This window comes from Pollicipes pollicipes, unplaced genomic scaffold (genome assembly GCF_011947565.3).
Source record: "Pollicipes pollicipes isolate AB1234 unplaced genomic scaffold, Ppol_2.1 Scaffold_4295;HRSCAF=5057_pilon_pilon_pilon, whole genome shotgun sequence".
NCBI lineage: Eukaryota > Metazoa > Arthropoda > Thecostraca > Pollicipedomorpha > Pollicipedidae > Pollicipes > Pollicipes pollicipes.
In genome coordinates, this window is record NW_023596461.1 from 20,723,297 (window position 1) to 20,747,355 (window position 24,059).

A 24,059-nucleotide genomic window follows, 5' to 3' on the forward strand; every position below is an offset into this window, starting at 1 on the left:
TGATAATTTTCTGTGTTCCCATCAGTTTTGTGTATAATATAGTGCAGGATATCCTTACTAGTCCAGTAAGTTATGCCCTAATATTTTGGCAAGCAATGCAGACTGGAAAATGTGTTCCTCCCCCAGTGCATTTTAATAGAATAAAATGTCAGCAGCATACAGAAATGCCATTCTGATCATGGGGCATATGGGTTCTGGGTCCAGGGTCTATATCAGCAGTGAATAGCATAGCCATGCAGTGACCGTGTAATGTCCAGGGGATGTGCATTGATGCTGCTCCGAACTATTATTTCTTCTGAACCAGGTCACAAAATATTTTGGCGTGCAGTGACGCCACCACAAATCCCAAAACAAGAAACAAGGATCTTGTGCCACCAAGAGATGGTCAGATATTTCAACATTCTTTATGCCACCTATTGTTAGAAAAGGGAGGGTTAACCATTGGAGCTTTGGTTGTCTGCATGGCTACTAAATGACTATATTTTCCACTGAGAGTGTTCAGTTACAAAGTCATGTCTTGTGTTTAAGTATTTTTTTAGAATGCAAATGTTATTCAACTGAAAGAAAACTTCCTCACAAGAATTAAATCGAGGGACCCATGATGCTTCTCTCTCACTTGTTTTTGTTGAGCATAGGATAGCTTGTTGTCATACACTTATATGTGGCTGAACAGAACATTACCAGTACAATCTATAGCTACCATTTAGGCCATTTGGGCATATTTTCCATGAGCAATATGTCTCCAACTATGACAAGCTTGCATCTGCCAAAATTGCATCTGCTTTGTCTACCTGTACCATTGCTTGGCACATGGGTGTGTATGTTAGTTCTTGATTGGTGGTTGGTACAAGATTTCTGATGTGCTAGGAATGCCATTACATCACACTGCTTTATTGAATTTAGGAGATACCCAAAACTGAGTTGAGCTGGCTCTGGCTTGTTAGTTTGTGCTGGACTGTTACTGCATTGCATAATATGTATTCAAACTTCAGGGCTCAGCAGAGGCTGGATGATTCTCATAAGCAAATATGACATCCCTGAAGCAGGGTAATATTCTATCATGTAAGACCTCAGCACTGAAACAATTTGGCAGGAGTACCAATAGTCATGCCTCAGAGTTGCCACAAACAGACATGGGAATCAATAAAATACAGGTAAGTACTGCAGGGATATACTCAAAACATGTTACCCCAAAATTTGGGATATTGTGATTAGACAATCACCATACTGCACTGTGAAACTTGTGTCACCCCAACTTGCAGTGGTCATGATGTCTGCTGCTCTGCAGCATATACTATGATACATTCCAGTGCTGGGATATCACAACATTGTGTCATTGTATTGTATGGCTGCACACCATGCTCTCAACCTACAAGGCCATCAATATTTGCTGCACTGCATCCACAGCCATAAGATCTGTGACTTGATGCCTGATCTTGACATCGCAGGTTCAAATCATCAAGGACGTGCGGCGTCCGGCCGCCGGTGGGGCGGCGGCAGGCGGGCCCCGCTGCCGCCAGCGGCAGCGGTGCGAGGGCGCCGACTGGCCGCGGCCGCCGCCCGGGGACGGCTCCGTGCTCCGACTGACGGTGGACGTCGGCAGGGCGGATCGCGTGCTGCGCCGCGGCCACAAACACCGCTTCAAGGTCAGTGCTGGGCTGTGGCCACAAACACCGCTTCAGGGTCAGTGCTGGGCTGTGGCCACAAACATCGCTTCAGGGTCAGTGCTGGGCTGTGGCCACAAACACCACTTTAAGGTCAGTGCTGGGCTGTGGCCGTAAACACCGCTTCAGGGTCAGTGCTGAGCTGTGGCCACAAATCGCTTCAGGGTCAGTGCTGGGCTGTGGCCACAAGCATCGCTTCAGGGTCAGTGCTGGGCTGTGGCCACAAACACCGCTTCAGGGTCAGTGCTGGGCTGTGGCCACAAGCATCGCTTCAGGGTCGGTGCTGGGCTGTGGCCACAAACACCGCTTCAAGGTCAGTGCTGGGCTGTGGCACAACACAGCTTCAGGGTCAGTGCTGGGCTGTGGCCACAAACACCGCTTCAGGTCAGTGCTGGGCTGTGGCCACAAACATCGCTTCAGGGTCAGTGCTGGGCTGTGGCCACACACACTTCAGGTCAGTGCTGGGCTGTGGCCACACAACCGCTTCAGGGTCCAGTGCTGGGCCCGGTGGCCACTACACACCGCTCAGGTGTCAGTGCTGGGCTGTGACCACACACACCGTTTGCAGGGTCGATGCTGGGTCCGCGGCCACAAAAGCATCGGCTTCAAGGGTCAGTGCTGGACTGTGGCCACACACACCGCTTCATGGTCAGTGCCGGGCTGGACCACCAAACAACGCTTCAGGGTCAGCGCGGGCTGTTGGCAACACACACTGCTTCAGGGTCAGTGCTGGGCTGTGGGCCACACACCCATTCAGGGTCAGTGCTGTGCTGTGCCACACACACTGCCGCAGGGTGAGTTGCATGGGGTTTGGCCCACACACAGCCGCCTTCAGGGTCAGTGCTGGGCTGTGGACCACACCACCCCGCTTGCAGGGTCAGCGCTGGGCTGTGGCCACCAACACCGTTTCAGGTTCAGTGCTGGGCTGTGGCCACACACACTGCTTCAGGGGTCAGCGCTGGGCTGTGGCCGCACACACCGCTCACAGGGTCCAGTGCTGGGCTGTGGCCACACACACCATTTCAGGGTCAGTGCTGGGCTGTGGCCACACACCGTTTCAGGGTCAGTGCTGGGCTGTGGCCACACACACTGCCGCAGGGTCAGTGCTGGGCTGTGGCCACAAACACCACTTCAAGGTCAGTGCTGGGCTGCGGCCACAAACACCACTTTAAGGTCAGTGCTGGGCTGTGGCCACACACACCGTTTCAGGGTCAGTGCTGGGCCGCGGTCACAAATGCCGCTTCAGGGTCAGTGCTGGGTCACGGTCACGAGCACCGGTTCAGGGTCAGTGTTGTGCGGCGCGCTGTCATGCATCCGTGGCTTCACACTAGGTTTTTACCGAAACCGGGCTTCCAGGCGCGCCTGCTGTAGGCGTTATACTTGCTGTTGTGCTGGGATGGAAGTGTTCCTTTTTTGTCCGTCACGTTTGTCTGTTGCTCCAGTGACCAGTGCTGTCGTGTGGAAGCAAGTGTTGCGCCCCGTAGGTTGCTCAGCGGTAATATAAAGGAGATGCCAGAGTTGCTCTCACCCTGTGAGTTGGTAGACCCCACGGCACTGGACCCAGTGCGTTCGTGCCACACCATTGAATTGGAAAGCGGCGTTATCAGCTGGTGCTAGCTCCCCTCTGCCAGCTCCTCCCCCCCGTCCTGGTTAGCTCGGTGGACGGAGACGTGTCACCGTCACCGGTCGCCGTCAGGTGGTGGACCAGAGCACCAACCCGCCGCCGCTGGAGCTGCCGCCCGACGCCAGCATTCTGGTGCTGCCCGAGGCCGACTGCAGGCGCCACTACATGCTCTTCACCAACAGCGCTGGCAGGGTCACCAAAAGCTGGATGTGTGGGATCTGTGAGTGACAGGCTAGCAACACAGTCAGTGTTGGTTGTGGCTTTTAAGCATATCAGATTATGGGAAATGACTATTTTTAGGCTACTGATGCACCACCTTTGCAAGTTCAAGTCGTCTGTGATGAGAAAAGTCAATGCTTCATTGTTGCTGGTCTTCAAGTTATGCCTTGATGAAAATGATGGGGTTTGAACTCATTTTATTACATGCCATTTTTTTTGTTACGTTTGCATGCATTGTTATACCACATTTAATCCAGCAATATTGCATGTAATGGTACGTAAAAACCATCGTCCGATTGTTGCAGTGGCATTTATGGACGGTGACCGCTTCCACACAATCCTGTGCCCGGTGTATCCTTCCCGATCTCTGTTTGCGCCAGGTGGTAAAGAGTTCCCCAAGCAGTACGCTCTGATGCGGCATCTGCGGATGCGCCACCTGAACGTGCGGCTGTTCCGGTGCGGCACGTGCGACAAGGCGTTCAAGACGGTGGGTGTTGACGCCGCCGCCACGCTGGCGCCGATGGGCACACGGGCCCATTGACCGGTGCGTCGCCGCCGCTGCCGCCGCCACCGCCGCCGCCACCGCTGTCGGCGGGACCTCCGTTGACCCTTGGCCGTTGCGTCGGCAGAGGATGGTGCTGATGCGCCACTGCGCCTGCCACTCGACCCTGCGGCCGTACGTCTGCGGCGTCCTGCCAGAAGCGCTTCAGCCGGGCAACGGCGCTCGTCCAGCACGGGCCCGTGCACCTCGGCACACAAGTCGCTTCGCCTGCCACTGCGGCAAGCGCTTCCACCAGAAGGGTGAGTGGCGCCGGTGCGGGCAGACCTGGGCTGGTGGCACGAGGCGGATTTGGGCTGATGGTACGGAGCGTACCTAGGGTGATGGTATGGGCGCACCTGAGCTGGTGGTAACAGGGCGCACCTGGGCTGATGGTATGGGGGCTGATGGTACGAGGCGGACCTGGGCTGATGGTATGGGGCTGATGGTACGAGGCGGACCTGGGCTGGTGGTACGGAGCGGACCTGGGCTTTTGCGAGAAGCCCTCCCAAATGCTAGCGACAATGCAAAATCTGAGCTTTTAAGGAACGATTGGAGAAGACTACCTCCGCAGCCCAAGAAGAACGAGTCCAGTCTAAATAGCTGCAGATGTGTTAAGTCAAATTTGGACTCAAGTTGGCAAGTTGGAAGTTGGCATTTTTCATTTCATATGATGCCACTGTGCTGTATCACTTCGCTGTTCAGGTGTAGGTGTAAAGCGTGGCTGTTCTGAGCATATTTTCCATGAATTCTTGTTTTTAAAAAATCAGAACAAAGAAAAATAGCTTCAGAATATCACAAATTTAAGTGTCAAAGACATGAAAACTGCGAAAACTGTAAAATCATTGTTGCGCGGGAGATATTGCGGGGCGTTCAATGTGTCGCGGTGCCTGTGTTCCCAGCGAACTTGGTAGTCCATCAGCGGACGCACCAAAACTTGAGCAAGATGTCCGCGGCAAGCAAACTGGCGAGCTCGCGCCCAGCCTCGCCGCCACACCATCCGATCTTCAAATGTTTCAACTGCGACAGTGAACTGGACTCACTGCAGGCCTTCCGGGATCACCAGCAGAGGGTACGTGACTGGGCTGTGGCAGGTTACCTGGGCTCGCTGCAGGTCTTCCGAGATCACCAGCAGGGGTAGGTGGCCGGGCTGTGGTAGACCCCCCCCCCCCCAGTTGCGGACTGGACACCACAACTGGGGGGGGGGGGGGGGGGGGGGTCCCCGCGCTGTAGGTCTGTTGCAACTGGTGCGGGAGTGATAGGGGCCACTTTGCTTCGTATGACGCCGTTGGGTGCCTTAGCGTGTCCGTCTTCGTGGACTTAGATGTGTGATGAAATGCTCCGTCTTTGTAACATTAAAGTCTTTTTAAGCGCAGATATTATTGGTCACGCACAGACGGTCAGTTGTTATCGAATTAAAAATCAAATCATAAAACAAATTGTATATCAAGTTAGAAGAGGAAGAAAGTCCGGGGCGTCCACGAGCATTAATTGTCGAATGGGCGAGGAGAAATTACAGACGTTGTCCTCCCCACATTGTGCTACTTCTGTGGGGAAGGGGGGGATGCTGTGGCGGGGTGCCTCCGCCGCGCTGCTGCCGGGCTGTCGCTGGATGTGTGCGCCGCCGGCTGCGGCCGTCACACCTCTCCACAAAGAGCGAATTTATACTGAGGAGCCCGTTGGTCAACATACTGGCCAGATGATGTTAGCGCACGACTCGGCACGTTGTGACTCTGGTATACCCGACATCAACACACACTCTTGTGGGCCACGTAGCTAGGGTAAAACGGGTTGACCGGGGCTTTGGCGTGATGGTAGGTCCGGTCAGCACCATGAACGGCTGTCTCCCCGTACATAACTGTGCACCCTTAACCACGGTATCCCACTTCCACCTTTTTAGTTGATAATAATATTTAAACGGGGCACGAACGGAACCAGATGCAGTGATAATACGCCCAACTGGCGGGGATCACACGCAACCGACGTATTACACTGGCAATGGTCCGCTGGATGGCGACCCTGAGAGTCCCCCTCGGACCTCACTAATCCACGTGGACTCCATGCATCCGGCGCCCCACCACAATCGCGCCAAGCATTCACATCCGCCGGCGCCCACGTCACCCCACTCATTCTCGGCTCGCACAGGGATGGAACTGCCTCCCACTTTTTTATCCAGCGCCTTGGCATTTAACTGGCTAGTCTGCGTGAGCCCTCGTTACGATGAATTAAGTTTATTTATCACATTTCAAACATTCAGTACAGCCAAGTTTAAGCGCTATTTAAAATATACCATGTCAGTTTATCAGCTCGGCATCGACGCAGCTACTGGGCCGACATTAGGTTTCCGAAGCTGGACGACTCGTTCCCCTGCCTGACCTCCAGGGTGACGGCTCCCTATTCGAACGACTCTTCCCGCGTTCCGTTCACGGTGGGCGTCCCAGCATTTTTCGGCCACGCCCACCGCTCGCAGCTTTCCGCTGCTGCGCACGCGCCTGAGGCAGCGCCTCGTCCAGGACGGAAGCGTCGCCGTCCGGCGCCTCTCTGCCCTCCGCCTGCCACCTGCCGGAGGAAGCTTTGCATGACACTGCCCCACGGCGCGTCCCTTAGAGGCCTGAAGAAAGACAGCGCGCCCGATGGGACGGTGGAGCCCCTCGGCAGACGGCGAGCGACCGGCTTAACCTGCGTTCACGCCGTACGGTTTTCTCGGCTGGCGCGCTCCTCGAGACTCGGCCTGACCGGCCTGTCCGACGACCTAGTTCCTTGTCGCCCTTCCTTTGAGCGTCGAAGGCGGGATCTCTATCCGTCCCGAACATCCCGCCATCAAGCCCTCATAAGGCCTGGCGTAAACCACGCCGGAGGGGAGCATGCTGTGCGCTGTTTTCCCCTAAGGCATGGTACGCCGACGGATAGATCCAACTACCACCGCCGTGCATAGTCCGGCACCCCGGGCGGTCCCCACCGGTCCCTGGTCAAACTATGGCATATGCCTCTTCATGCCGTCACGCCTGAGGTCAAGTGAGAGACAACGAAACTAGTCAGGCGTCTTCTAGTCCAAAACGGAGAGTGAAACCATGTCTTCAAGTCGCGCTGCTCATCCACACATTGATGTGCGTGAGAGCAGGACCGCGGTCGTCTGGCTCCTCAGCCTTGCTGTAGTCGAGCCGTGCTACTCGAGCGCGTTCCACACCTATCACCCCTTGGTCACGATCACCGAGTGGCTTGATCTTAGGGAAAAGGGCGGTATATTGCGCACCGGACAGACGTCTGGCAGTCTGGCGGGAGGTCAGCTCCAAGGCAATCAGTCATTCAAATCACAGCAAAACAGGGAAAACAAAATACACGCGCACGAATGGTACGCAAAATCAGTTAATAACTCGGGCCGGACAAGAGATAAAGTAGAGTGAGAGGACAGCGCTCGTTGATGAAATCAGTGCGTGTGCGATGGACGGGGCTCGGGCGATGGTCCGGCCGCCCCGAGCAATGGAAAAAGAATTAAGAGAATCAGAAAAGACACGCCGTCCAACTAGCCAACCCATTTGCACCATGGTCAGAGGACACCGTCAGGAATGTGCAGGCGTGGCCGATACGCCGCGCCTGGTCGTGACGTGGGACATGACGAGCCGCCTCCACGTGGCCGCCTCCAACGGTAAAAACCCAGATAGCCACGGCGCGGGCTAACGGGCGAGCCGTCGCGCCGAAGCGTGCATCATGGATCTCGGACGCCATGCCCACCCACGCCGGGCGCGAGTACCGTCACCGCCTGGCAGAATCACCCCCAGCCTCGCTTTCACGCCGAACAATTTAAAAGGCACACTGCCAACTGTATTTACAAAACAAAAATCACTGGGACCTAGACGAACCATGTGACGCATCGTCCCCCGTCCTCCCCCCCCCCCCCTCCCCATTCCCTTCCTTAATTGCGGGAGTGAGACCGAGAAACATTGCCCGGCCGGGAGGGTCCTATGGTCAGTGCCCCCCCCCCCTTCCCCACCCTTCCCTAACGATAGGGAGGTACAGGTGGCCGTGATCCGAGCCCGCCCGTTGGGGAGGGGTCAGGGGACACGAGAGCGCCAGCCGTCCATGGCGTGGTAAGAATGGGGACAACAGCCTGTGGACTCACGTCATGTGCGTTGTCACCGGTGGCCTGTTGTTCGCGGGGCCAGGTGTCGCCTCCACTTCTCCTCAGCGCTCCTCACTCTCCATCGCCTCCGCCTCCAGCGCCTTCTCGGGACTCTCCTTTTCTCCAGCGCTTCGTCAAGTCTCCCTCCTTGTGGGAGACTCCACTTGCTAGCCCTCTTGCATGATCCGTAATTTTCCGTGATTCTTTCAGCTTTGTCAGCCCGCCCTCGCTTTTGCGCATGGGTCAATAGTTTTACCGCAAACCCTCCCCCCCCATCCATTGTGTTGCCGGGCCGGCCCAACCTTCTGGGGATCTGCCCCAACGTGCCCCTGGGCCAGATCTCGGGCGTTGCGTCGTCGGCGGCAGCGCAAGGCCCGCCCGCTGTCGCCTCGCGTGGCTCCACGCGTCCCCCTCTGGCCCATTTCCCACGTGGCGCTGCGCCTCTGATACCAGCTGGGTTAACGGCGTCGCAGGTGCGGCGGGGTCCTCGGGCAGGGCGGCGCATCTCTTCATATCAGACAAACATGCCTGCGCGCATGACGTTTGGCCGGTGCTCTGGCTTTTTCGCGTCCATTAATCTTGATCGGCCGGCGGCGGGGGGGGGGGGGGGGGCAGGAGTTCCCTTTGACGCCATGGCCCATTTGGGTAGAAGAGGCCACTGTTCTGGGCGTTTCGGGAGGAAAACGGCGGCTTACCCTACCTGACCGGGCGACACACACTGTTTTCCTTAAAAATCCGGTCAATGATGCTGACCGATCGGCCGGAGCATCGGACGGGTCCGCATTCAGCTCCCAAGCCCCGCTCGTCCTAATGGTCGTGTTTGGTTAGGCGGGGGGAATTACTGGCGATGGTCGGCCTGCTCGCCGTCCCACGTTCCGCTGGGGAAGCCTCACCTTTCCTGGACGGGTGGCGCGCGAAGTGGAAAGTAAGAAAATGCGTGCCTACACTTCCTGCCGCAGACCCAGAAGACGGGAGTGATTTGAGAACGGTGACCATGGTTTCAGTGCACCCCTTTACTGCCGGCGCTGCCGCCTCGGAGTCAGAACAACACCCCGGATACAAACCACTGCCTGAATTCAGGAGGACAGGAGGACTTGTGAGTGTCATGATAGCGTACCACTTAGCTGCTTGGTAGAGGATAACAGAAAAGGTAGCGCTAGTAATCCACGCACTGTAAGAAATTGGAGTTGGCATTATTTGTAAGGACGGCTACTGCCTTACAACACTGGAGAGCCATCCGGTGTCACTTACGCGTGTTTTTCCTTGCGTTGACACGGGACTTCAGCTGAGTACTTCCACAACTGGTGGGGGTAGATTGGAGTGGGGGATGGGGGGATTATTGAGCGTCATTAGTGCCACCTATGACCTGCTGATGCTGACAAAGATAAAACATGTTTTTGCGATCGGAGATTTGCCCTCCGTGATACCAATGCTAGGGCGAAGTCACCAACCAGTTTACCAAGGCCATGTTTTGCGAGGTAACCGGAGGAAACCGTGGCTATTGCGCGGCGAGGTCGCTGCTGGTGGTGCCCTCGGTGATTCTCCTTCGGCTCTCCGCTCGCAGGCCTGGCGGGCTGCTACGCAGGCTCCTCAGCCTCGGCGAAGGCCTGGAGGGGCGGCGACCGGCCAGTCCGGCGGCCGAGCTCGCTCTGCAACCGCTTCCGCCGCCGCCACCGCCGCCGCCGCCCAGTCCGGCACTCGGACGGGTGCAGACTGGTCTACCGGTGGGGCAGCTGCAGGCTGGTCTGCCGCTGGGGCGGCTACAGACTGGTCCGCCGCTGGGGCAGCAGCAGGCTGGTCTGCCGCTGGGACAGCTGCAAGCCGCTCTGCCCCTGGAACAGCTGCGGGCTGGCCTGCCGCTGGGACATCTGCCAGCCGCTCTGCCGCTGGAGCAGCTGCAGACTGGTCTGTCGCTGGGGCAGCTGCAGGTCGGTCCGGAACAGCTGGAACAGCTGCAGACCGGTCCGGAGCAGCTGCTGACCGGTCCGGGGCAGCTGCTGACCGGTCCGAAGCAGCTGCAAACTGGTCCGGCACTGGAGCAGCTGCAGACCGATTCTTTGCTTGTGCAGCTGTCTCCACAGCCAACGCCCGTGCCCGCCGCCGCGCAGCAGGAGATGTCGAAACTCAGACAGGTTGGGTTTGAAGGCGGGATGAGAGTGCTTTGATGGCGTGTGTCCAATGCCACATAATATTTTGCTTTGGGTAACAAACGACACGCAAACGGTAATAGCATTCCAGTAGCAACCAACTCATGGGAGAACGCATATCTTTACTTGTGATGACTGGACCCTGCCGCGTAGTATGGCGCCGTGGCCTGGCTCGCTTCTGTATGGCTAGTGTTAATCTGTCATGGCCTACTTAGTCTACTCAAGCGAACTATATATATATATATATATATATATATATATATGTATATATATGTATATATATATATATATATATATAATATATATATATATCGCCGCCCTCAGCACCGGCCACCGCCGCAGGTTCTCCGGCGTGCTGATGGTGGGCCCGATCCAGACGCGCTCGATGCGGCTGGCGCGCGCGCGCAACATGCAGCCGTTCGCGCTGCTGCGGGCCGACGGCGAGGAGCCGACCCTGGCCCGCGTGCTGCGCACTGCCGACCGCCGGGAGGTGAACCTGGCGGCGGCTCATCACGCCCCCACCCCCCACCCCGCCTGCTCCTCCCATGTGTCGTCGGCACTCTCATGACAAACGCGCTGACGCAAGCTGTCCGACTCTGCGCCAGTCTGTGACTGCGCCGACTCTTCCGTATGACCCAGCCTGAGAAAGCGATGGGGTTGGAAGCATCTGCGCGATCTCGGGTAGTCGGGCTGCGGCCTGATGTCGTGTCTTCCGGTTGTCAAACCCGTGCGTGATTGATGTCTGTTTTGTTACGCGGCGTCCCGCCGGTGTCTGTCACTGTCCGGTGTCGAGTGGGCGTGCCGCCGGTGCTGACCTCGACCCCGCCGCCGACAGCTGCTGATCCCGGCCACCACGGAGGACCTGCGGCACCTGCAGCGGCAGCAGGGCGGCGGCGGCCCCGGGCACGACCGGGTCGACGTAAGCACGGGCTAGGCGAGATGCTATGAAATTGGGGAGGGAGGGGGGGGGGGGGGGTTGGGAGGCGCTTGGGAGGCAAGCGCTGCTGCAGCTCGCGTCCGCGCAGCAGCATCGCTGGGAGGGCCTGGCGCCAGCTCGAACAAATGACACAATCGGCCGGGGCAAGGTGTGTAGGAGGGCTTCGCCAGTTAACTTGCACTTCGTTCCTCGGGAAGGTACGAAGGTCTCGATTGTGGCGCTGCCCTAGAAGCTAATGTCGCCTTGTTTACTAAAGTGCCGCGACGCTGAATTATGATTCCATTTTAAGGCTGGCGTTGTGATTAGGTTCCAAGACACAGCTCAACCGTCTTGAGGTGGGCCAGCTGACAGTGAACCAGAACACTTTATCTGGTACGGGCGCCGGCCTGACAGTGTTGCACTAACAGCATTGGTTAACGCTGTCTGGTTAATTATCCGGCATAAACAAATCATGGACTGCAGCTGCGCCACTTAACGGGCCCGACGGGTTCAGAACGCATGCAACAAGGTCCGCCTAACATGAACTTTGAGCCAGATCTGTACACACGAGCCTCTCCTGCAACCCGGCACGGCGGACCTACCATGCGCAGCGCCTCGGGCTTTGCCAGTGGAAAATGGCCGCTGGGTGACGCAGCGTTTCCCGCCAGATGCCAATGGTTGTCGTGGTAACGCGGTACCAGAGTTGGGTGACGCGGCGTTTCCCGCCAGGTTCCGGTGGTTGCCGTGGTTACGCAGTACCACAGCTCCGACGGCACGCACCTGCACGTGCAGCCGCCTAGCTCGGAGCGTCCCGACTGCTCGGAGGTGGCCGTCTCAAGGATCGAGGTGCCGCTGACGGACGGTAGGTCGCTTAACCGCCCTGACAGCCGTCTGACTGGTCAGTCTGAGGTCACGTGTCCACCTGCTGGCCTCTTCTCAGTGGTGCCGGCTGCTGGCACGGACTTCAGACGGTGACCTATTAAAGGCGAATGGAAGAAGTTCACGTGAGCGTGATCAGCATTATATGCTTTAGCTCTGATGGCTTAAAATTATGGAAAATTTGTTTATTTTTTAATGTCATTGACCACCATGGGACATTGACAACGGTATGCCACACTCAACAGCAAGAACCTGTGGCGAGGTCACCGGGTGGCATAGTGGACATGTACGGTACGGAGCTGAGACAATCATGACGTGGTCACCGGGTGGCATAGTGGACATGTACGGTACGGAGCTGAGACGATCATGACGAGGTCACCTGGTAGCGAAGTGGACATGTACGGTACGGAGCTGAGATAAGCGTGACTAGGTCCCGGGTAGCGAAGTGGACATGTATGGTACGGAGCTGAGACAATCATGACGAGGTCACCGGGTAGCGAAGTGGACATGTATGGTACGGAGCTGAGACAATCATGACGAGGTCACCGGGTAGCGAAGTGGACATGTACTTTACGGAGAGACAGTCATGACGAGGTCACCGGGTGGCGAAGTGGACATGTACGGTGCGGAGCTTAGACAATCGTGTTCTGCAGGGGAGGAAACCGACATCGACAGCCATTGACACAATAGGTGCTGCACTTATTGGCGACTGTTGGGTCTAGTCTCAGTGCATAGGGTCTGTCCGCAGTGCATAGGGCCCGTTCGCAGTGCGTAGAGCCTGTCCGCAGTGCGTGGGTATCGTGGATGGGGTAAGGCAAGGCGGGTAAGGCTCGGCCCCCCCCCAAAAAAAAAAATAGCTCCCGTCGCAAATCCTTGTAGCCCTCCCCGTCTCCCCCCCCCCCCCCCCATTACTACTCCTAGCTCTACCCCGTTTAACAGAACACCGTCGGTCTTGACAGAGCGCACACACGCCGGCGTCACTTCTGTGAGTTTGTGTGTGACATTTTGATAGCTTGAGTGTCCTGGAGCGGCGTGTTTAGCGCTGGTGTCGCCCGTGCGCCTGTTCGGTGGAGGGATCGCCGTTATGTTTACGTTCCCGAACGTCTGCCGTGATGATGACCGTATGTCTGCGATCGGATATGTGGGCGCTTGTTTGGGAAGCTGCTGTGCGGGCGCCGGGCTTGGGAACACATCCCCACGGGGGCCGGGTAGATCCATCCCCGGGAACCAGATAAAGCCATCCTGGGAGACCAGATAAGTCCACCATCGGGGGCCAGAGAGGTCCATCCTCGGAGACCAGCTTGGTCCATCCTCGGAGACCTGGTAGATCCATCCTCGGAGACCAGCTTGGTCCATCCTCGGAGACCTGATAGATCCATCCTCGGAGACCAAGCACACACGCTCCATGACCGTGTGTACCGTATGGTCAGAGTGATTTAGGAGGGGAGCATCCCGACGACATGACCAATGCCCAATATTGATTCATGTTACATACCCCGAAATACGATTTCGTCTCAGATTAAAGCCGCTGTTCTTGCGTGCAAAGAAAAAAAAACACGAGAAATGCGGCCGACTGGCTGCGATGTAAGGCGGAGCTCGAACGGGGACTAGCCTGCTAGGCGACTAGTCCACCCGTCCCTGGACTCAGGGCAGATCCAGGTCTTTTAAGTGGAAGGGGATTGCGGCAGTACCAGAAATCACAATATGACTTTCTCAGGACTCGATATAACAACCTTTCTAGACTATATGACAACAGACTTCTCCCGATGGCAGCACTGATAGCTGCCTTGTGTCCCTTTTTTGCTGTTTGTACACAGATATCAAACATTTTCCCGTTACATTCCGTGATTTTCCGACAGCGTTATGGATTGCATGTACCTGTTATCAATACACCTAACAGCTAGGGATGCGTACAAGAACTGACAGCTGCATATACCTATGCAACACATTTGGCCTGTGCAAAAAGCTGTAATCATGACCGAAACGGTACGCATTTTTGCCCATCCCAAAGTCACAGCTCGGGCATGTGCCCATGTATTTGTCAGACACGTTCACCGCGGCCGGCTGACCGTGTCAGCTAACGGCCCGGCGGTCAGCTGATGGATCAGTGGCCAGACGGCTGGCAAGCGAGCCGAAAACCGGCCTTGCTGGTCTGAATGAGTAGCTAGCGTTACGCGCAGCGAAACCGCCGAAAGAAAGGAAGTACACAGTTCCCTGACCTTGCAGGAAATGGTTGAAACCGATTGCAGTAACTTGTACAGGAGTTCTTAATTGTAAGAACTCAACTGACGTGGCGTACACAGGCATTATTATGTGGATAGTGATAACGGAATGCCTTAAAACCAGTGCAATTTTGAGGCCTTGAGGCCTTATATTTCCGCGGCAATAAAACATGGACTTGACTCTGTGGAAGGTGCTAACAAATTACTTAATGTCGGTGCAAGGCGGAAAGCAGGAAAGATTTTGCTGCACGTGTATAATGAAAGAGTAGGAACTATACCAACACTCGGGCTGTGTTGAGAATATGATGTCCAAGTACTTTAATGTCACAAAGACGATAGCCCAGAAAAACTGAGCTCGAGGCCTTACGGAAAATCGTCATGTAGATTTCAGATTTTTAAATGTGAATGGATTTGACAAGGCCTATATCCGACCAAAAATGCCCGAAAACACCCACAGTTTTGTTGTGGTGAAGGCACATTTTTAATACCGCTGTCCTGAAAGATGCGGAAAATATTCCATGTGCGTACCGAAGTACTGTATTTATGTCTTGAGCTTGAAAAACTGATCGCACGAGAGGTCAACGGTCTCGACTCAGAAAGTCATTGACGAAAGCTGAGGAAAATGTGTAATTTAGCCGGCCGGTGATTAATCTTTGGACGCTTGATTTGAACAATTTGCCTACAGCATTGCTACAGTAAAAGTCACGTTTAATAAATCCGGGCACGACCTCATGCTGACCGTGATGCCCAATCGTGAACTCTCCGCACGCGCTAGCACCACCATGAGTGACGAAGTGATGGTAAGCGCGAGCACATGTTGGCTTTCGGCATCGGCGTGAGGTTCCTCTGAGGTCATGGGATGAGCCCAAGACCGATGTGAAGGACTCCGGGGCCACCTGGATTGCCCTGGCCGATCAACATCTAGGGTCTCTATCAACATCGTAGGCCCTCCAAACCATGAGAAAACCCAACGCCAATGCGGACGGCATCTGAGCGGTCGAGGGTGCAGCGGCAGTTACATAAACAGCCCCCCCCCCCCCCCCACACGGCAGCGTAGGAATCCACGGGCAAACGAGAAGGGTCCAAGACCAAGGCGTCGGGGCACCTGAATGATCATAGTGCCCCAGCGGGTTGACATATGGGGCCCAGAGGCCACAGCGGACAGAGATTTCCCGGTGAATGAGAAGAGCCCATGAATCAGCCATGCCATCATTTTCTTTTCTGCTCATTGGTCCTTCACTTTTGCTTCCGGCTTTTCTTGGTCGACTGGAAACCAAAGGCTTCCGATCACTCACGTGTTGTGTTAAAAGCCGCGCGCGATCACGCGGTATGGCTGCAGAGTTCCCAGTTCACGGCATTTCCTGTGGCCGCTCTGGATATGTCACGGGCTGCAACTGCTGTTAGGTATGTTCCCAGTTCCCAGTTCACGGCATTTCCTGTGGCCCCTCGGGATCTGTCACGGGCTGCGACTGCTGTTAGGTATGTTCCCAGTTCCCAGTTCACGGCATTTCCTGTGGCCGCTCTGGATATGTCACGGGCTGCAACTGCTGTTAGCGGGGTATGTGGTCAGTGCTGGGGAAATTCGGCCAGTTTTCCCCCTGCGCCGACCCTGCGTATTATTACTGGGAGCAGACAGCAGACGCTCGCAAGCCAGACAGGCAGACATTGGGAGCAGACAGAAGACCCTCACATACCAGACAGGCAGACACTGGGAGCAGACAGCAGACGCTCGCAGACCAGACTGGCAGACACTGGGAGCAGACAGCAGACGCTCGCAAACCAGGCAGGCAGGCACTGTGAGTAGACAGCAGACCCTCGCAGACCCGACAGGCAGACACTGGGAGCAGACAGAAGACCTTTGCATACCATACAGGCAGACACTGGGAGTAGACAGAAGACCCTCGCAGACAAGACAAACAGACACTGGGAGCAGACAGCAGGCCAGGCAAGTAGATACTGGGAGTGTACAGCAGACCCTCGCAGACCAGACAGGCAGACACTGGGACCAGACGGATTCCGGAGACCGAACGGACCCGTTCGTACCGCAGCTACATGAACAGGAATCAGAGTGCCTATATCACGCCACTGTGGCAACACATGAGACTGGTAAGTGGCTAATGCGCTGTTTCCGCAGCGTGCAATGCTGGCAATGATGGATGGGGAGCACCGGAAGCTACTGATGATAGTAGGTAGCGCATTGGCCGAAAGAACCATCCATCTCACTACCATTTATTTCTCAATATCTCACCGCTAATTGGATGACGCTTGGTGTCCTTGGATGAGTATTAGTGATACCTCCACCAGAAAGTTTGTGTTGTTCGGTTTCAAAATGGTGGTCTGAACAGTGCAGCCATCAGTACCCTCATTTTCCATCTCTCCGACTTCGTTCTCCGCAGACAAAGGCGGCGTCGATAACGACAGAAGTGACACGTCGGGGGGAAATGTGGACGCATGAGTTGTTATTGCTGCGTTCTGTGTGTTGATTGATCAATGCGGACGGCATGCGTGCTGCCCAGCCTTACCAGCTGTCGCCTGCCACCCCCCCCCCCCCCCCGCCCCCCGCGCGCCATGAGAGGCCGCACTCATGCCTACGCAAATACACAGTCCGCGTGACGCAAATCCTGAAAGCTTTGCAGAGAGATTCACTGCCTCTCAAAGTTCAGGATATAAACATTCCCATCTGAGCTGCGTGCAGCGATTTTCGCACCCGCGCACCGGTACTCTGTGCACTTTGTGCTACGATTTGCACGTCGTCAAGAGCTCAGGCCTGGGCATCATTATCAGCATGTGATCGTGCCCGGATTTACCTGTCGCGGCTCTCGCGTGGCAGTGCTGTGCAGCGATTCGTTGTAAGAAGCGTTCAGAAAATCACCACGGGCGGACTGGAACGCACATTTTCTCCAGCTTTCGTAGGCGGTCTTTTGACGCGAAAATTTCGGCCTCTCGTGCGATCAGATTTTTTGTCAGTGTAGTAAAAAAAACTCCTATGTCGATTTTATAGTTTGTTGGGATGCAGCTCTGCTGCTAGCTTGTGGCGGTGCCTGGGTTCCCTGTTACCGGGGGCCTTAGGTGTTGGTTGTACATTTCTGAAATCGGTTTAAAGCCCTGAGCAGGGTATGGTCCTTTCTTGGAAATTGTTGAGAACACAAGTAGTTCTCTGCCCGTAGTCGTCGCTGCCGCGGCACGTGCTTCCAACACTAAAGACCATTTGTAGGGTGGGGAATTTCAACGATATAGCACATAAGCATTGACACAGCTTGGGTCGCCCGTGATGTGGCCTCATGGGCACACCAACCTTGAGGCCTCTCCAGCGTCGACACCCGGCGCTGCCGTTCGTTGCAGACGGGCCGCCGCCGGCCTCCTGCCGACGGGAGCAGCTTCTCTCGATGCCGACGAGCGCCGAGCTCCTCAGCACCGAAGCCGACGGCCCGGCGAACGCGGCCGACGACGGGCCCGGGCGGGCCGTCCCGCCGCCAAGCGTAGCCGACATGCTGTCGAGGGGAGCCGACAGAACGGCGGGGACTGATGGTCGGCCGAGAGCGACCGAAGCTCTGGCGAGGGGCGCAGACGCTCTGGCGGGAGAGGCCGGCGTGGTGCCGACGGACGCGGAGGTCCTGCCGAAGGAAGCCGGCCTGCTGCCTGGCGGGCTCCAGCTGCAGCTGCCGACCGAGCTCGACGCTCTGCCGAGAGGATCCGACACCTTGCCCGCTGGAGTCGACGCGCCGCCGTTAGGAGGCGACATGCTGCCGAGAGGGGCCGATTCGCTGCCCGCCGGAGCCGACATGCCACTGTTAGGAGCCGACATGCTGCGAAGGGGAGCCGATTCGCTGCCCGCCGGACCCGACATGCTGCCGTTAGGAGCCGACATGTTGCTGTTGAGAGCCGACATGCTGCCGAGAGGATCCGCAATTCTTGCCGAGGAAGCCGCCGTGCTGGCGGGAGCAGCCGAGGGGCAGTCAGATGGAGCTGACCTGCTGTCGGCCGGTGAGTCAGATGGAGCTGGCCTGCTGTCGGCCGGTGAGTCAGATGGAGCTGACCTGCTGTCGGCCGGTGAGTGAGACGGTGTTGACTTACCGTCAACCGGTGATTCAGACGAAGCTGACCTGCTGTCGACCGGTGAGTCAGACGGTGCTGACCTGCCGTCGGCCGGTGATTCAGACGGAGCTGACCTGCCGTCGCCCGGTAAGTCAGACGGAGCTGACCTGCCGTCGGCCGGTGAGTCAGACGGTGCTGACCTGCCATCGGCCGGTGAGCCAGACGGAGCTGACCTGCCGTAGGCCGGTGAGTCAGACGGAGCTGACCTGCCGTCGGCCGGTGAGTCGGACGGAGCTCACCTGCTGTCGACCGGTGAATCGGACGGAGCTGACCTGCCGTCGGCCGGTGAGTCAGACGGAGCTGACCTGCTGTCGGCCAGTGAGTCAGACGGAGCTGACCTGCTGTCGGCCAGTGAGTCAGACGGAGCTGACCTGTTGTCGGTCTTAACACGGACCGCCGCTCCACAGCCGGCTGACGCGCGGTGCGAGGTTGGGGGAAGGGGGCTCGGTCTGGACAGGGTACAGCTGTGACCATTGCCGCACCTTCCTTTTCCACCGCGGGCGGGAGATGGGAGAAGACAGGCTATTGACGAAAAGGACAACCTGTTAACTTTTCTCAGCCAGGCGGGGATAAATTCTGTCAGATTGTGATCCATAGGCAGATTGTGTCCTCAACGGTAACTATGGCGACTTGGGCGTATCGTCCCGGTGGGTTATCACTGCTCCTGATTGAAGTACGAAACGGCAACACTATTCCTGTCGTAGGTTTAAAAGCGCGTTCTCGTACCATGATTTTAACCCAGTTCAAGGAAGAATAACGTTTTGCAACGTTTTGGTGCGTTCACCCTGTTCAATGCGCCGCCTTGCGCGTCTTGTGTGCGCCTGTCGATGACGGCCCGCGGCGGGCGTCCGACAGGAGCCGACACGATGGTGCAGTTCGTGCGCGAGACGCCGTCCGGAGGCTTCGAGGCGGTCTCGGTGGCCGAGGCGGCCCTCCTCTTCAGCCAGCCAGGCAGCTCGTACCAGGTGCCGTTCGGTTATAGAGCTATGTAGAACACGTACTGTGGTTCCGGCTCACCACACGGTAATGGAGTTCGGAAAGAGCCCGTGTCGGCAGACGTATTTTGTGTATGTATGAGCTTGACCGGTATTGTAATTGAATTGACCTGTATTGACCTGTATTTAACCGGTATTGTATTGCAAACGTTGGGGTTTGTACGTTGCGATATTTCTTCTCGGATTGTTGTCTGCTGCATCAGGAGTGACCTTGAGAAAGTGTTCTTTTGGTACACGAATTGTCTGCTGCATCAGTGGCGACCTCGGGAAAGTGTTCTTTTCGTACATTCATTTTTTGCATTATCAATCCATGAAGTTAAAGCAGTGTGAATGGTCTAAGACAACCATTTTCGTAATTGTCAATCAGTACGGTGTTCCGGCTTGCTGTTTCATGACATGTGGACACTCATGATAATCAACTGTCCGAACGTGTCCCGGCCCTGACCCCAACGTAGCGTCTCTGCCTTCTCTCACTCCATGGCGGCCTCTCAGCCGATCTCAGAATGCTGGCACGTGTTGTGCGTCCCCCGCCACGTCGTGGACGGGGCCTTGACACCCAAGTCGGCTGTGAGACAGCGCCGGATCCAGGGCGGCCTTTCTGACCCAGATGCGTCCCGCCAACGCTGCGGTGTCGCATTACCGCCGAGCATGGACATGGTGTCGGAACGGGCTCGCCTGGTGTAAACAAGCCCGCCTCGGCCGGTGGCCGGCCGCCGGCTTTTTGAGAAGAGGCCGGCTCATTGCGTCATCCGAACGCCCTGGTCCAGTTTGGGCTCCGGTCACTCCGTGTTACTTGTACTCTTTTTTACTTTTAACTCCGGTTACGGGGTTACTCGGAAAGAGAGCTTGCTCGTGTAGTGCTTGAGTGTAACGCAGTGGAAGTGATCTCCTCAAAGGTCTGTCCGAAAGCTGTGTGGAATGGCAGCGCTCTTCGCAACGGCCCAGGGGCATATATTAACTGAGCATTCGAGAACATCTCTTACCTTATTCAGTCATTGCAGCTTGGGTGCCTGAATGTTGTTTCCCCGTGATGGCATTGTCGTCGTCTCTGCTTACACCCTCGGCACACCACCGGGTTCCACGAGCCCGCGTGCAGCCTCGCATAGAGTACCCACGTTAAAAGCACTCTTTAAAGGCGCTGTCTGCGAAGCAGAAGGTGCTCTTTAACCTAAGACTCCTCTCTGAATTGAATACCCAGTCTTCTGAGCGAGAGTATGGTCTGGCCGGCTACGGGACCTCATGTGCATAGCACGCTGTGGAAAACATCACTGCACCCGAACATCTCATCACCTGACGTTGCCGAGGAGCTGTCTGCGTCCCCATGACGTCTCAGGAGCGCCGGCGGCACGACGATTTTTTCAGTGGAGCTGCGACTGTCTGATGACATGGTAATCCCCAGCTCCCAGCCTGGACTGGCCGGGAGCCCGCCCGCCCGCCCGCCCGCCCTGTCTATTCATCGCGCTCGCTGACAGTACGGCGTTTGCGTGCTGTCGATGGGGGCGGGGCGGGAGCTCGCCGGGTGCCCCCGCCACCCCGCGCGTCTCGTGACTCCTCGGGCCGTGTTCCAGATCCTGCCCGGGGAAGACCGGCACTCGCCGTCGGTGGCGCCGCTCTCCCGCTGAGGGCGGCGGCGCCCGCTGGCCGCGCGCGCACGGGCTAGTGATAGTGCGGCCGTGAGTCGGTCCGGACGTGTTCGCGCCATCCGCCGCCGCCCACGCGCCAAAGTAAGCAGAGGCGGGAGGGACGCGATGGCGGTTGCCATGACAACGCCATGTCCGGTTGGTATGGCTGATTGTACGGGTCCTGCAGCCGTCGGAAAAGAGCATGCAACGAAGACGGTGCGGTGATTCTAAGGTTGTGCTTCGGACGGGAGGTTCCCTCTAACTGATCTTTTAAGCGTTAACCTTCGTAACGTTTATTCATGAAACGAATACGGTGAGGTGATTGTAAAGTTGTGATTCAGGCGAAGTGATCTCTCCAACTGATCTCTTAAGCATTAGCGTTGGTAATGTTAGTTCCTGCAACGAAGACGGTGTGGCGATTATAAGACTGTGGTTCGGAAGAGATGTTCTCCCCAACGAATCTCTTGTTCGTTAGCGTTCGTGGCTGTTCGTTGTGTTGCGCTATGCCGCGCTTTAGTACTATCTCGCCATTAGGTCCAGAAGTCACGTGATAGCCTTCACCCCATGCCATTGCGAGCCAGCGGCTAGTCATATCATACCACCGTTTTGTGATTGCGCAGAAGTTTTTCAATAAAGCTGTTTGTGTGTCTGCAACACGGTGTGCATTTAAGAGAAGACTAAGAGAAGAATGTACCTATAACACGGTATGCATTTAAGAAAAAACGAAAAGGAGAATGCAATAGCTTTTGGGTTCTACTGACTCCGAACGTCGTAAAGCGGGTCTTACCAGTGCGGTTCAGACTTAGACATTTGTAGCGCATCAAGTTTCTTGAAGGCATGTGTTGCTCCCAGTCTGTTACTCCGACTTAAGCCTGACATGATGCTCTTTTGGCTAACTAGAGAAATAAAAAGTGCATGTAACCGGCCAAACATGACAGTTGTGGACGCTGCACGACCTACAGCAGTCGATGTGCCCCAAACCAAAAACCATCATCATCAGCAACCCTTCGGGAATATTGCAGAAGCAAAGGCTTATGGTTTCGTATCGCTTGGAAATGTCGACATGCGCAAGAGAGAATGGAATGCTTGAAACACCGTTATTACCAAGGGCGTATACAGCAGGCGTCCTAAATTTAACAACGGACCTGTTTGTGTCGCGTAGGAGTCTACACGGTTCACCTCAAATCCCGGTGAGCACCCTCCCCATTCCAGGGTTTTTAAAGTTTTTAGGTCTGGTCAAGAGCACTGAGCCTGCTAAAACTTTCGCGGGCGATGGCCAAGGACTTCGCCGGGCGTCAGCTGCCGCCGCTGGTCGGGTCCCCTGCACGAACTCCGTTGGGCATTAGCTGGCACCGTTGGTCGGGTCTCCCTGCACGGACTCCGCTGGGCATTAGCTGCCGCGCTGGTCAGGTCCCCTGCACGAACTCCGTTGGGCATTAGCTGGCACCGTTGGTCGGGTCCCCCTGCACGGACTCCGCCGTGCGTCAGCCGGCGCCGCTGGTCGGGTCCCCCTGCACGGACTCCGCCGGGCGACAGCTGCCGCTGCTGGTCGGGTCTCCCGGCCTAAAGCTGGTGTCGCTGGTCGGGTCTCCCTGCCCAAAGCTGGCGCCGCTGGTCGGGTCTCCTCCCCGAAACCGATCGCAGTTACTCGGTGTTGTCAATGCAAATGGATGATCGGGTTTTCAGTTGAATCCATTTCGTAGTGTTAACAACAAACGTTTTGCACATTCTCTTAAAAATAACCCTATGCCAACACCGCAGGACACGGCAACACCATTTCACATTATCACATCACACAAATCGTACACGTCCTCGCATTACATGCATACCAGGTTTCCGACCACGCTCCGTCTCTCACTACGCCAGTTGTTTGATCTGAGCTGATCTTGCCGCCCCTCCCGCACCCCATTTTCCTCCCAGATCCCTCGCCCTTTCCCACATCACATATCTGTCTGGCAGCCTTCGATCTGGTGGTTTCCTTCCGTCTTTTCTTGTTTTGGCGCCTTAGTTTGATTTGATCAGTATCGTGAATTAACGCAGTTTTGTCTCAAATTCTGTCATGTTGGTATTTTTATTGGCAATTCACCATTCATTTTCCAAGTCACGGTGTCTCCTTAAGACCCGAGTAACTTGGTTTCGCGTCATGGAAGACAGTTTGACAGGCTGGTGCATGATTTGGTGAATAATTTGGTTTAGACAGATCGGTGCATAATTTGGCATTGGAGGTGTTGAAATTTCGTTAATTTGGTGCGACAATAAGTAATTGTAACTTTTGCCGCTCAATACAGAATTACGGCTTACAAAAAGTACAATACGAAAATACGGTACGAAAAAAATACGATACAATACGAAAATACAGCTCATAGTATCAATTTTTGATATCGGTGATATGAATTTTCCATATCATATCATTTCTTTGCCCATCTTGGTATAGCTTTTGTCCGATTCCTCCCATTGCAGCCAGGTTAAAGTCAGAGCTTCGTACTTCAGCGATTTTTTCGATTTCTTCTCTAGAAATAATGTTGAATCTCTGTCAGTCGCGCTCAATTACTTGCCTGGATCGTTTGCTCTCACAATTTTCCACGCTCGCATATCTCGCAAAAAATATCGACACCAGGCATTGCAGTCTCCATAGGCCGCTCAGCGTCGGCTCGTGGTTAACACCAGGTCATGGTCGACAGGTGGACGGAAATGCTGACCCATTTGAAAGAGGTACCATTAAACGCCTTAGGACATAAAATTGCAAATTTCTGTTGATATTTGGCTTTTGCGGGACTGCGAAGTAGTGCTGTAATCGGGTGGTGAAACTGATGCAGTTAAGGAAGAATCTCTATTTTTCCGTGCTGCTGTAATTGTAATATTTCCAGAGGACATCCTTAAGTTGTAAAAAAGATTTACACAGTCTCGTCTTTTAGCTGTACGAATTAATTTAAAAGGCATTCAGAAACGTTATTTTACGATGGTCGTTGCGCGCACGGCGCCCGCCGTTTGGCGTTGCTTGCAATTGCCAACGCCGTT

General features: G+C 55.7%; 1 protein-coding gene across 1 annotated transcript; it reads left to right on the plus strand.

Moving 5' to 3' along the window:
- Positions 1-1,133: 1,133 nt before the first annotated feature.
- Positions 1,134-21,600, plus strand: LOC119097280 (zinc finger protein 628). The gene is made up of 12 exons (XM_037220330.1): positions 1,134-1,154; positions 3,361-3,508; positions 3,888-3,994; positions 4,137-4,308; positions 4,948-5,117; positions 9,170-9,261; positions 9,730-10,297; positions 11,148-11,231; positions 11,958-12,090; positions 17,672-18,313; positions 19,280-19,389; positions 20,988-21,600. Exons 1-12 carry the CDS (start codon positions 1,134-1,136, stop codon positions 21,039-21,041), a joined length of 2,301 nt encoding a protein of 766 aa, XP_037076225.1. The 3' UTR covers positions 21,042-21,600.
- The last annotated feature ends 2,459 nt before the right edge of the window (positions 21,601-24,059 follow it).

Excerpts from the sequence above, each read along its gene's own strand:
- LOC119097280 (XM_037220330.1), top strand. The coding sequence starts at position 1,134 with ATGGGAATCAATAAAATACAG. Across the intron at positions 3,509-3,887 it reads AAGCTGGATGTGTGGGATCT|GTGGTAAAGAGTTCCCCAAG; the intron begins GTGAGTGACAGG and ends TGTTTGCGCCAG. Across the intron at positions 11,232-11,957 it reads CCGGGCACGACCGGGTCGAC|GTTCCGGTGGTTGCCGTGGT; the intron begins GTAAGCACGGGC and ends GTTTCCCGCCAG.